The 12,491-nt window shown below is 36.3% G+C and overlaps 2 protein-coding genes across 2 annotated transcripts in view; one reads left to right on the top strand and one right to left on the bottom strand.

The window, feature by feature from the left end:
* The window catches only part of LOC139871953 (squalene monooxygenase SE1-like), a 44,072-nt gene extending 39,333 nt beyond the window's left edge, over window positions 1-4,739 (top strand). Inside the window, exons 7-8 of the mRNA XM_071859712.1 lie at window positions 4,297-4,575; window positions 4,659-4,739. Of these exons, the coding sequence (XP_071715813.1) occupies window positions 4,297-4,575; window positions 4,659-4,739 (360 nt within the window). The remainder of the gene's footprint in view (window positions 1-4,296; window positions 4,576-4,658) is intronic.
* Window positions 4,740-4,854: 115 nt separating this feature from the next.
* LOC139872228 (small ribosomal subunit protein uS17-like) lies at window positions 4,855-6,323 on the bottom strand. Its single transcript, XM_071860072.1, has 6 exons — window positions 6,211-6,323; window positions 6,075-6,115; window positions 5,859-5,959; window positions 5,416-5,560; window positions 5,248-5,337; window positions 4,855-5,145 (listed from the first exon to the last, which is right to left on the bottom strand). Exons 1-6 carry the CDS (start codon window positions 6,220-6,222, stop codon window positions 5,055-5,057), a joined length of 480 nt encoding a protein of 159 aa, XP_071716173.1. The 5' UTR covers window positions 6,223-6,323; the 3' UTR covers window positions 4,855-5,054.
* Between the last annotated feature and the right edge of the window lie 6,168 nt (window positions 6,324-12,491).

Raw genomic sequence — 12,491 nt, 5'->3', positions numbered from 1 at the left:
CTTAAGAGAGTCGTCTATATCATTGTAACAATTTGTGATATAGTGTATTTCTCTCTTTGGGGGCCGGTGGTTTTTCTCCTGTTTTGGAGTTTCCACGTTAAATCTTGTGTTGTGTATTGTTCTTATTTCTTTACTATTATTGTTGGGCTGGGTGGTGGGAATTAGTGAGACCGTAATTTCCCAACAACTGGTATCAGAGCGTCAGGTTTGACGGGGGTCTCGGTTATAGGAGTCGGAGTATGCTCTGTGGTTGCCACGGGAGTGGATCGTCCACATCAGAAACGAGTTCTTTTGATCGTATAGGGTATCTGGTTAGACAATATTTTTTCTGATTCGTAGTAATAGTTGGATTTGTTAGTGGCCTAGTTGTGGATTTTCGATTTAAAGGGTCCTGGCTACCTGCTACATCTTTTGGCTATTCGAAACGTGAACAAAATCAGAGAAAGTGTTGTTTATAGGATACGGATACGATGTCGAAGTTCAGTCCAATGAGGTTTGATGTTGAGAAATTTGATGGGAGGAACAATTTTGGCTTATGGCAGGTTCAAGTCAAGGATGTGTTGATTCAGTCTGGTTTACACAAGGCTTTGAAGGGTAAACCCACCCTTGTTCCCAGCAGTGATTCTAGCAAGAAGTTCGATGAAGAAGAATGGGATGATATGGATTTGAGGGCGGCAAGTGCGATTCGTTTGTGTCTTGCAAAGAACGTGCTTGCAAATGTGCACGGGTTATCAACGGCAAATGAGCTTTGGGTTAAACTAGAGCAGTTGTACCAGGGCAAGGGCATCTCAAATCGGTTGTGTCTTAAAGAACAATTTCATACTCTGCGTATGGATGGGGGTTCAAAGATTTCAGATCATCTAAGTATTCTTAATGGTATTGTTTCAGAACTTGAAGCTATTGGAGTTAAAGTGGATGATGAAGATAAAGCTTTGAGGTTGATATTATCTTTGTCATCGTCTTATGAACACATGAAACCTATTTTGATGTATGGGAAAGAAACTCTGAAGTTTGAAGACGTTACTAGCAAGCTCCTATCCGAGGAGAAAAGACTGGAAGGTAACGGGATCTCGTCATCAGGAGATACGATAGTGTTGTGTTCGGATAGGCGAAAGAGAAACTCTGGGAAGAATCTGGTATGCTGGAGGTGCGGGAAGACTGGGCATGTAAGGGTTAATTGTCCAGGTGGAGCTAATCCGGCAAATGGCTCCAAAGACGCTAACATTGTCTCCGTTGTTACGGAGAGTGACGAATTCCTCTGAAGTCACGTCATCCTCATGGTGTGTCCGCGCCACCATGGAAAGGGATGTTTGTTAGCGGTTCCACAATTACACATGGGCATTGGTTTGGCATTTATGCAGGTTGTGTGGTGGAAACTGATGTTGTAGCTGATGGGACTTTCGGGAAAGCCAAACAGGGAAGTTGCACCATAAAGTTTCAGCTGGTTGTTCAACAACATGTGCCGAGGTGAAATGCTTGGAATGTGATATTCTAAGTGCTATACTCTTAATGGTGGAGTATGATAATTCTTGTTAAGAGTTATGATTGTCTGTGATGACAATGATTGTCGGTTTAGACAATGTTCGATGAAGATGCAAGTTATGTCTCTTGGGAGATAATGTTAACGGCATGAAGATGAGGATCTTGAAGTTGTCGTCGAGGAAGCGTCTACATCGGTTATCCTTGCAATGTGGAAGCATGGTTATCTTCTTCTATCCAAAAGGTGGAGATTTGTTGGTTTATTTTGGCTAGTAGAAGATATGTTTATCCCACATTGGTGGGAGGAAGATGTGAGGGGTGAGTGACTTGGTTATATAAGAGGGGCTAAGTCTTCATTCCAAATTGCACCAATCAATACACTTTAAGTATTTGATTATTTCTTTCTTTCTTACCCTTGTTTGAGAGTTGTATTAGTTAAATATTTTGGAGAGTGTAGTTGGCTTAAGAGAGTCGTCTATATCATTGTAACAATTTGTGATATAGTGTATTTCTCTCTTTGGGGGCCGGTGGTTTTTCTCCTGTTTTGGAGTTTCCACGTTAAATCTTGTGTTGTGTATTGTTCTTATTTCTTTACTATTATTGTTGGGCTGGGTGGTGGGAATTAGTGAGACCGTAATTTCCCAACAACTGGTATCAGAGCGTCAGGTTTGACGGGGGTCTCGGTTATAGGAGTCGGAGTATGCTCTGTGGTTGCCACGGGAGTGGATCGTCCACATCAGAAACGAGTTCTTTTGATCGTATAGGGTATCTGGTTAGACAATATTTTTTCTGATTCGTAGTAATAGTTGGATTTGTTAGTGGCCTAGTTGTGGATTTTCGATTTAAAGGGTCCTGGCTACCTGCTACATCTTTTGGCTATTCGAAACGTGAACAAAATCAGAGAAAGTGTTGTTTATAGGATACGGATACGATGTCGAAGTTCAGTCCAATGAGGTTTGATGTTGAGAAATTTGATGGGAGGAACAATTTTGGCTTATGGCAGGTTCAAGTCAAGGATGTGTTGATTCAGTCTGGTTTACACAAGGCTTTGAAGGGTAAACCCACCCTTGTTCCCAGCAGTGATTCTAGCAAGAAGTTCGATGAAGAAGAATGGGATGATATGGATTTGAGGGCGGCAAGTGCGATTCGTTTGTGTCTTGCAAAGAACGTGCTTGCAAATGTGCACGGGTTATCAACGGCAAATGAGCTTTGGGTTAAACTAGAGCAGTTGTACCAGGGCAAGGGCATCTCAAATCGGTTGTGTCTTAAAGAACAATTTCATACTCTGCGTATGGATGGGGGTTCAAAGATTTCAGATCATCTAAGTATTCTTAATGGTATTGTTTCAGAACTTGAAGCTATTGGAGTTAAAGTGGATGATGAAGATAAAGCTTTGAGGTTGATATTATCTTTGTCATCGTCTTATGAACACATGAAACCTATTTTGATGTATGGGAAAGAAACTCTGAAGTTTGAAGACGTTACTAGCAAGCTCCTATCCGAGGAGAAAAGACTGGAAGGTAACGGGATCTCGTCATCAGGAGATACGATAGTGTTGTGTTCGGATAGGCGAAAGAGAAACTCTGGGAAGAATCTGGTATGCTGGAGGTGCGGGAAGACTGGGCATGTAAGGGTTAATTGTCCAGGTGGAGCTAATCCGGCAAATGGCTCCAAAGACGCTAACATTGTCTCCGTTGTTACGGAGAGTGACGAATTCCTCTGAAGTCACGTCATCCTCATGGTGTGTCCGCGCCACCATGGAAAGGGATGTTTGTTAGCGGTTCCACAATTACACATGGGCATTGGTTTGGCATTTATGCAGGTTGTGTGGTGGAAACTGATGTTGTAGCTGATGGGACTTTCGGGAAAGCCAAACAGGGAAGTTGCACCATAAAGTTTCAGCTGGTTGTTCAACAACATGTGCCGAGGTGAAATGCTTGGAATGTGATATTCTAAGTGCTATACTCTTAATGGTGGAGTATGATAATTCTTGTTAAGAGTTATGATTGTCTGTGATGACAATGATTGTCGGTTTAGACAATGTTCGATGAAGATGCAAGTTATGTCTCTTGGGAGATAATGTTAACGGCATGAAGATGAGGATCTTGAAGTTGTCGTCGAGGAAGCGTCTACATCGGTTATCCTTGCAATGTGGAAGCATGGTTATCTTCTTCTATCCAAAAGGTGGAGATTTGTTGGTTTATTTTGGCTAGTAGAAGATATGTTTATCCCACATTGGTGGGAGGAAGATGTGAGGGGTGAGTGACTTGGTTATATAAGAGGGGCTAAGTCTTCATTCCAAATTGCACCAATCAATACACTTTAAGTATTTGATTATTTCTTTCTTTCTTATCCTTGTTTGAGAGTTGTATTAGTTAAATATTTTGGAGAGTGTAGTTGGCTTAAGAGAGTCGTCTATATCATTGTAACAATTTGTGATATAGTGTATTTCTCTCTTTGGGGGCCGGTGGTTTTTCTCCTGTTTTGGAGTTTCCACGTTAAATCTTGTGTTGTGTATTGTTCTTATTTCTTTACTATTATTGTTGGGCTGGGTGGTGGGAATTAGTGAGACCGTAATTTCCCAACACAAACAACACCTTATAATATGTATTTATATTTTTGAAAGGCAAACGCACACACTCAACTTTCAAGTTTCTACACAAATATATAAATAATGTTCACCATAAGACTTGAACTCATAACCTAGGGGCACCTCAATACCGTCAGACCAATGGTCCTTTGGTAACATCACTTTAATTTTGATTTACACCTTTAATACAAACATTTTCTGAAATGTGTTTGTCTTGCTTTTTGCAGCCGGTTTCATCCACAATAAACACGTTGTCTAATGCTCTCTACAAGGTGTTTTGTGCATCACCTGATCCAGCTAGGAAAGAAATACGTAATGCATGTTTTGATTATCTGAGCCTCGGAGGCATGTGCTCAGAAGGACCGATTTCGCTACTTTCTGGACTAAACCAGCGCCCGTTGGTCCTGTTTTGTCATTTCTTTGCTGTGGCTATATACGGTGTTGGTCGTTTACTAATCCCGTTCCCTTCACCGAAACGATTATGGCTCGGGGCTAGACTCATCTCAGTTAGTTTGTACCATAACATTTTCTGTCCTTTTGAGATGTTCTCATTTCTTCATATTTCATTTTAAAAGATTTCTGTTTGCAGGGTGCATCCGGGATCATCTTTCCGATTATCAAGTCCGAAGGGGTTAGGCAAATGTTGTTCCCTGTAATGGTTCCAGCGTAATACAAAGCCCCTCGTGTTACCCGACCTTGATACATTTCTGGTTACATTATTGTAGAAGTTGTTAAATGAATGTTTTTTGAAATTGTCGTGTAAATTCGACTAATGTAATGGCAAATACAGATCATAAATTGCTTTTATCATCATTACCATATTTGTAAATGTGAACATCAAAAGAAAAAAACACTAGAACAAACAAGTACGACTACAAAAAACATTAAACCAAGTTCATAATCAAAACCACATTTCAATTTAAAAACAGCAAATCATATTGAACTGTTTTTCCAGAAGCTAACAAAGCTAAAGAAGATAAGCTTCTTATATGCCCGTGAACGCCTTCTTTCCCCCACCAGACGATCCAGCTGGAATCACCTTCAATACGTTGAACCTCACCGTCTTGGACAAGGGTCTAAAACATAACCCCGAAATCAAAACATATATCAACAACATACATAAACACGTCGATAAAAGATTTATAGGTAAAATAACATATTCAAGTAGATTAACAAACCTGCATTGTCCAACAGTCACATGGTCTCCTTCTTTCACACGAAAACATGGCGAAATGTGAGCTGGAATGTTCGAGTGCCTCTTCTCATACCTATCAATCAAAACAACTAAATATAATAACAAGAAATTGTTGTTTCCTAATATTGTCAGTAATAAATTTAGATTGTACCTTTGATACTTCTTAACATAATGGAGATAATCCCTACGAACGATAATGGTTCTCATCATCTTGGCACTGTGACATGTACCTGCGAGGATACGTCCTCTGATAGAAACATCACCAGTGAAAGGGCATTTCTTGTCGATGTAAGTTCCTAAATTTATCAAGCACCAAATTGAAAATCAGTAATGCTCAACACGAAAAAAACAAGTTAAATGTTGAATGCTTAGACAAATATAGCAAACTTTATATATAAAAGAAACAAAAAACTACTCATCTCCTTTGATTTTGAAATTAAATCCGATAAACAAAAGTTCACTCTCCTCACTTAACCCTTAAATGAAATAAACAGCTTCAATACAATTAAATGAAGATACACCACCTAACATACCAACATGAAAAATTAAAAGTAAATTGTAATTATAATTTTTATTTGTATTTTAATAAAATACCTTCAATAGCTTCTCGTGGAGTCTTAAATCCAAGACCTACACTCTTCCAGAATCTGTTTCCACCTTTTCCAGGCCTCTTCCCCTTTCCACTTTTCTTTGAACTAGTTCATTATTACAATAAATACAAAATTCATTCAATAATTACAAAATTACTAACATGAAAACAAATAACAAATAGAGTTATAATAGAATTATTGATAAATGACAGTTTATTACCATAGAAACACCTTAGGTTGCTTTAAAAAAGCCTTCTCGGTCTATCAATACACAAATTAAATGTTAGGATCTATACGTAATAAGAAGCACATATATACATGAATGAAATCTGATTGTTTTAAGAAATCATGTAAACCTGTTCAGCCATTGTTGAAGAGATTCGAGGTCTTCAGTTGCGGAGGCACACACAATGATACAACAGAGAGAGAGTGAAACCCTAGTTTTGCAGGATTTATGTGTTTAATTGGGTTTATAGGACTTTTTACAAGATAAAGGGGTCTAATAATCGGTCTGGGCTGCTATGAATAATTTTGGGCCTTAGCAGATCGTTTTAATTCGTAAATCTACCTACAACTACTAGTACGTCCACATTTATTTGTGGGTGTCCCGATACAAGCGTTTAATTTATATTTTACCTGATAAAGAGGTTTTAACGGATAATCGATATCGATATCGATATACTATTTTATTTGTCGAGAATAAAGTGCTTGGAGTATTGTAAAACTTGTACTCACGGCATGTTTACTTTTTTTTTTTTTTTTTTCCGGCAAAGCAAGAAATATATTACTTTTCAAAAACATACAATGGGAGGATATACCCTAGCCCATTGTTTGTACAATTCTTGGCAACCCTTGTTAACGAAACAATGATATTGAGATCTAATCGCTGAATGGACGATATAGCATGATATTGTGATGAATGTATGATTGTTGGCGATTCCCCGAAGGTATCGTACTTTACGCCACCAAGATACGAAGGTAACTCATTGAGAGTATTGTATGTGAGTAATTATGACTTAGAGTGAATGTGTTCTCCAGAGATCATGTTCTCCTTTTTATAGGGTTAGGCAATAGCTCTATCACCAGCTTTCTAGGTAGATTCAGTCTTCGAGGCGATTTCTGATGAGACAAAGGGGACTTTCCCTTCGGCCGACTGCAGCTCCTGCTGGCTCAAGAAAGCTACTCTGCAACATTCCTCTTTTGTCATTTGGATGTTAGTGTAAGCGTATTTGGTCAACCCGCTTACTTCTCTCCTTCAGTTTAGGTAATCTTGTGAGTTTAGGAGAAGTCCTTGTCCATTGGTAACCGTGATCTCTTCGTCACTGTGTTCCTTCGTTACCATTGCTTCATATAACGGAAGTGGTTCCGTACTGACTCTGAATATTGGGATTCTTCTTAGGCAGCATTCTTCTTTTATCATTTGGACGCCTTTATTTGAGTTTGGGGATATCCCGCCCTTGGTTTGTATTTGACATATCTCCGTTAGCTTAGCTTCGTTTATCTTGTCGGGGGGATACACTATCAAGCCCCCCAGTTTAATTTTACGAAGCTTTCTGACCAAGCTTTGTTGAATTAAACTCAATCTGCCACTTGATTACTTGATTTGACGCTTCTGATCCCAATATTTATTTACCCAGGTTTTATTTACCTTTTTACCCCTAGTGAAGTTTTTCCATCTAATTAGACTTAAAGGGTGAAACGGTAATTGCCGGTACGGTTACCAAAGTAACTCTGTGATGGATGGGACAGTTTTCTGCTCGAGGGTAATAAAGAGTTAATCTTTGATTTTTCTCTTTTATTTTTTCCTTTCTTTTTTCTTTTGTTTCTCTTCATCATCCGATCATCTTCTTTAGTTCTCAAAAAGGTATTGCTCCCACACTGTTATCTTTTTCTGTTATTTTGTTATGGCTAAAGTAGGGCTTCGATCTACTTCTAGTGTTGTGACCCCCGAACGCTGTGAACGCCTCTGTAAAACCCTGGGTCTTAAAGAGGACGACATAATTTTGCCGGAATCCGGGAAGTTTATGCTGGACTTTCCGGCGAATTACGTCGGAATGTACACGCAATCATTTACAGAATGTAACCTCAGGATCCCCATTTCATCATTTTTCCTTAGCGTTCTTGATTACTTCAAAGTCCATGTTTCGATTGTTCACCCTCTTGCCATTAAGAAGATCCTGGCTTTTGAATATATGTGCAAAGCATATGGCGGCCAGCCTTCCATTGACCTATTTCGCTGTTTCTTCCAAACCGGTGATGCTGGGAATTGGGTTACGATTACCAAGCATCGTAAAAAGAGGGGTAGTGTGATTGATACTCCCATGTGTTTTGCTTCTTCCATTCCTGATGTAAGAAATTGGAAAAATTCCTTTGTCTATATTAAGAAATCTTTTATCTTTCCGGACAAATTTTCATATGCCGTTGATAGCAGGTAGGCCAATGTTCCTAAGCAATATAGTGATCCTATTCCTGAGGATGCTAAGAATGATCCTCTCTACGGTAGAATTTGTCGCCATCCTATAATACCTTCCACTCTTCCTGATTCCCTTCTTTTTAAGCTCGGCATGGCACCTTCATGGAAAAGAGGCGAAGCTATTCCTGTGTACTTTTGTGGAGAAAGGGGTAGGTCTTGCATGCCCATAGGTCTTATTTCTGTTTGACCCTTTTGTTTTATTTTTCCGACATTGCTTGCTTTTACAGAGATGTCTTTGCGAAATGTTATCAAGTCCTTTGGGGTGAAACATGAAATGTCCCGTTCATATTGATTATAAACGTTCCATATTAATTGATTTCGTTGCGAGGTTTTGACCTCTATATGAGACGTTTTTCAAAGACTGCATTCGTTTTTAAAACAAACCATAACCTTTATTTTATCGACAAGGTTAAAAGGACACCACCTAGATTATCCAGAAATGATAATCTAAAAATATCATACTTACACACTACCAATACATATTGGTTTACAATATTAATATGTTACAACAAAGTAAATCTCGAATGCAGTTTTAAACAATATTATACAAGCATGCTGACACCAAATCTTGTCCATATTTTAGCATGCAACAGCGGAAGCTCTTAATAATCACCTGAGATTAAACATGCTTTAAACGTCAACAAAAAATGTTGGTGAGTTATAGGTTTAACCTATATATTTATCAAATCATAATAATAGACCACAAGATTTCATATTTCAATATACATCCCATACATAGAGATAAAAATTATTCATATGGTGAACACCTGGTAACCGACCTTAACAAGATGCATATAGAATATCCCCTATCATTCCGGAACTCCCTTCGGACATAATAATTTCGAAGTACTAAAGCATCTGGTACTTTGGATGGGGCTTGTTGAGCCCAATAGATCTATCTTTAGGATTCGCGTCAATTAGGATGTCTTCCCTAATTCTTAGATTACCAGACTAAAAAGGGGCATATTCGGTTTAATAATTCAACCATAGAATGTAGTTTCAAGTACTTGTGTCTATTTTGTAAAACATTTATAAAACTGCATGTATTCTCATCCCAAAAATATTAGATTTAAAAAGTGAGACTATAACTCACATTCACATATTTTTACTTCGTCGGGAAGTAAGACTTGGCCACTGGTCGATTCACGAACCTATAACAAATATGTACATATATATCAAAGTAAGTTCAAAATATATTTACAACATTTTTATTACGTTTTAATGATTTGAGTTTATTAAGTCAGCTGTCCTCGTTAGTAACCTACAACTAGTTGTCCACAGTTAGATGTACAGAAATAAAGTAATATATATTATCTTGAATTAATTCACGACCCAGTGTATACACGTCTCAGGCTAGATCACAACTCAAAGTATATATATTTTTAGAATCAACCTCAACTCTGTATAGCTAACTCAAACATTACTGCATATAGAGTGTCTATGGTTGTTCCAAATAATATATATACATGGGTCGATATGATATGTCAAAACATTTGCATACGTGTCTATGGTATCCCAAGATTACATAATATATTAGAATACATGTATAATACAATATAAGTTAGCTAGGATATGATTTGTATGGATTTGTTACAAATTTCACGTAGCTACAACAAGCAAAATTATCTAATCTTGTTTTACCCATATCTTCTTCGTTTTAAATCCGTTTTGAGTGATTCAAGTTGCTATGGTTTCATATTGAACTTAAGTTTATGAATCTAAACAGAAAAAGTATAAGTTTATAGTCGGAAATACACGTTACAAGTCGTTTTTATAAAGGTAGTTATTTCAGTCGAAAGAACGACGTCTAGATGACCATTTTGGAAAACATACTTCCATTTTGAGTTTAACCATGATTTTTGGATATAGTTTCATGTTCATAAGAAAAATCATTTTCCCAGAAGAACAACTTTTAAATCAAAGTTTATCATAGTTTTTAATTAACTAACCCAAAACAGCCCGCGGTATTACTACGACGGTGTATATCCGGTTTTACGGTGTTTTTTGTGTTTTCAGGTTTTAAATCATTAAGTTAGCATATCATATAGATATAGAACATGTGTCTAGTTGATTTTTAAAAGTCAACTTAGAAGGATTATCTTTTGTTTGCGAACAAGTTTAGAATTAACTAAACTATGTTCTAGTGATTATAAGTTTAAACCTTCGAATAAGATAGTTTCATATATATGAATTGAATGATGTTATGAACATCATTACTACCTCAGGTTTTTTGGATAAACCTACTGGAAATGATAAAAATAGATCTAGCTTCAAAGGATCCTTGGATGGCTTGAAAGTTCTTAAAGCAAAATCATGACACGAAAATAAGTTCAAGTAAGATTTTCACTCGAAATAAGATTGTTATAGTTATAGAAATTGAATCAAAGTTTGAATATGAGTACTACCTTGTATTAGAGAGATATCTTACTGTAAATAAGAAAGATTTCTTGAGGTTGGATGATCACTTGAAATGGATTTGCAAGATTGAAAGCAAGCTAGCAACCTTGGAAGTGTTGTTGGTGTGTTCTTGAATAGTTGTTTTATATCTTAGTTTATGTATGGATTTATGAACTAGATTTTGTTGAAGATGATGAAGAACACTTAGAACAAAGGAAGAACACATGAGAGAGATTAATTTGATTCAAGAAAATTGCAAAGTGAATGTGTTTAGAGTGCTTCTACTTCACGTGAATTTGAGATGGCCATATAGGCTCCATTAGTTTGTAATTTTGTGAGATATTTCATGCTATATGTTAAATGATGGTTCCCACATGGTTAGGTGACTCACATGGGCTGCTAAGAGCTGATCATTGGAGTGTATATACCAATAGTACATACCTTTAGAAGCTGGGTATTGTACGAGTACGAATACGGGTGCATACGAGTAGAATTGTTGATGAAAATGAACGAGGATGTAATTGTAAGCATTTTTGTTAAGTAGAAGTACTTTGATAAGTGTCTTGAAGTCTTTCAAAAGTATTAAAACACTACATGTATATACATCTTAACTGAGTCGTTAAGTCATCGTTAGTCGTTACATGTAAATGTTGATTTGAAACCTTTAAGTTAACGATCTTGTTAAATGTTGTTAACCCATTGTTTATTATATCTAATGAGATGTTAAATTATTACATTATCATAATATTATGATATATTAATATATCTTAATATGATATATATACATTTAAATATTGTTACAACGATAATCGTTACATATATGTCTCGTTTTGAAATCCTTAAGTTAGTAGTCTTGTTTTTACATATGTAGTTCATTGTTAATATACTTAATGATATGTTTACTTATCATTTATAATGTTTATATATAGTGTATCAATATCTTTAAAATGATTCATGTGTAATTAAAAAGACGTTGTTATAATGATAATCGTTATATATATCGTTTTAGAGTTTCTTAATTCAATAGTCTCATTTTTATGTATATAGCTCATTGTTAAAATACTTAATAAGATACATACTTATCATAATATCATGTTAACTATATATATATATATATATATATATATATATATATATATATATATATATATATATATATATATATATATCCATATATATGTTATTATATAGTTTTTAAAAGTTTTAACGTTCGTGAATCGCCGGTCAACTTAGGTGGTCAATTGTCTATATGAAACTTATTTCAATTAATCAAGTCTTAACAAGTTTGATTGCTTAACATGTTGGAAACACTTAATCATGTAAATATCAATTTCATTTAATATATATATAAACATGGAAAAGTTCGGGTCACTACAAAACAAATGACTGAAGCAGTTCTTGCTAGCACTGTTGTTAAGGAGCTTGGTTCTCCTTCTTGCTCTGGTTTTATGGAAGTGGACAGTAAACCGGAGAAAGTGGCTGAATCTAGTGCTCCCAAGGTTCAACACAGCGCTAAGGTTGCTTCAGAGCATGAGCCTATTGATGTTGATGCGGAGCCTGACGTGTTGATAGTGCTCCAAATGAACATATATTTAGGCGCAATATCCTTCCAATATGTAAAGTTTTTAGTTACAATTATTCTATTTTCAAGTAATATTCGTTTAAATAAATAAGTGTGAAGACAAAAGAAGAAAACAACGATTTGAAGACGCAAATGACCAAAAAGCTCAAATGTACAATATACAATCCAAGTGGTTCCATTTATTG

The sequence above is a fragment of the Rutidosis leptorrhynchoides genome, chromosome 10 (genome assembly GCF_046630445.1).
Source record: "Rutidosis leptorrhynchoides isolate AG116_Rl617_1_P2 chromosome 10, CSIRO_AGI_Rlap_v1, whole genome shotgun sequence".
In the NCBI taxonomy this organism is placed as follows: Eukaryota; Viridiplantae; Streptophyta; class Magnoliopsida; order Asterales; family Asteraceae; genus Rutidosis; species Rutidosis leptorrhynchoides.
This window is presented reverse-complemented; position numbering and strand designations above follow the sequence as displayed.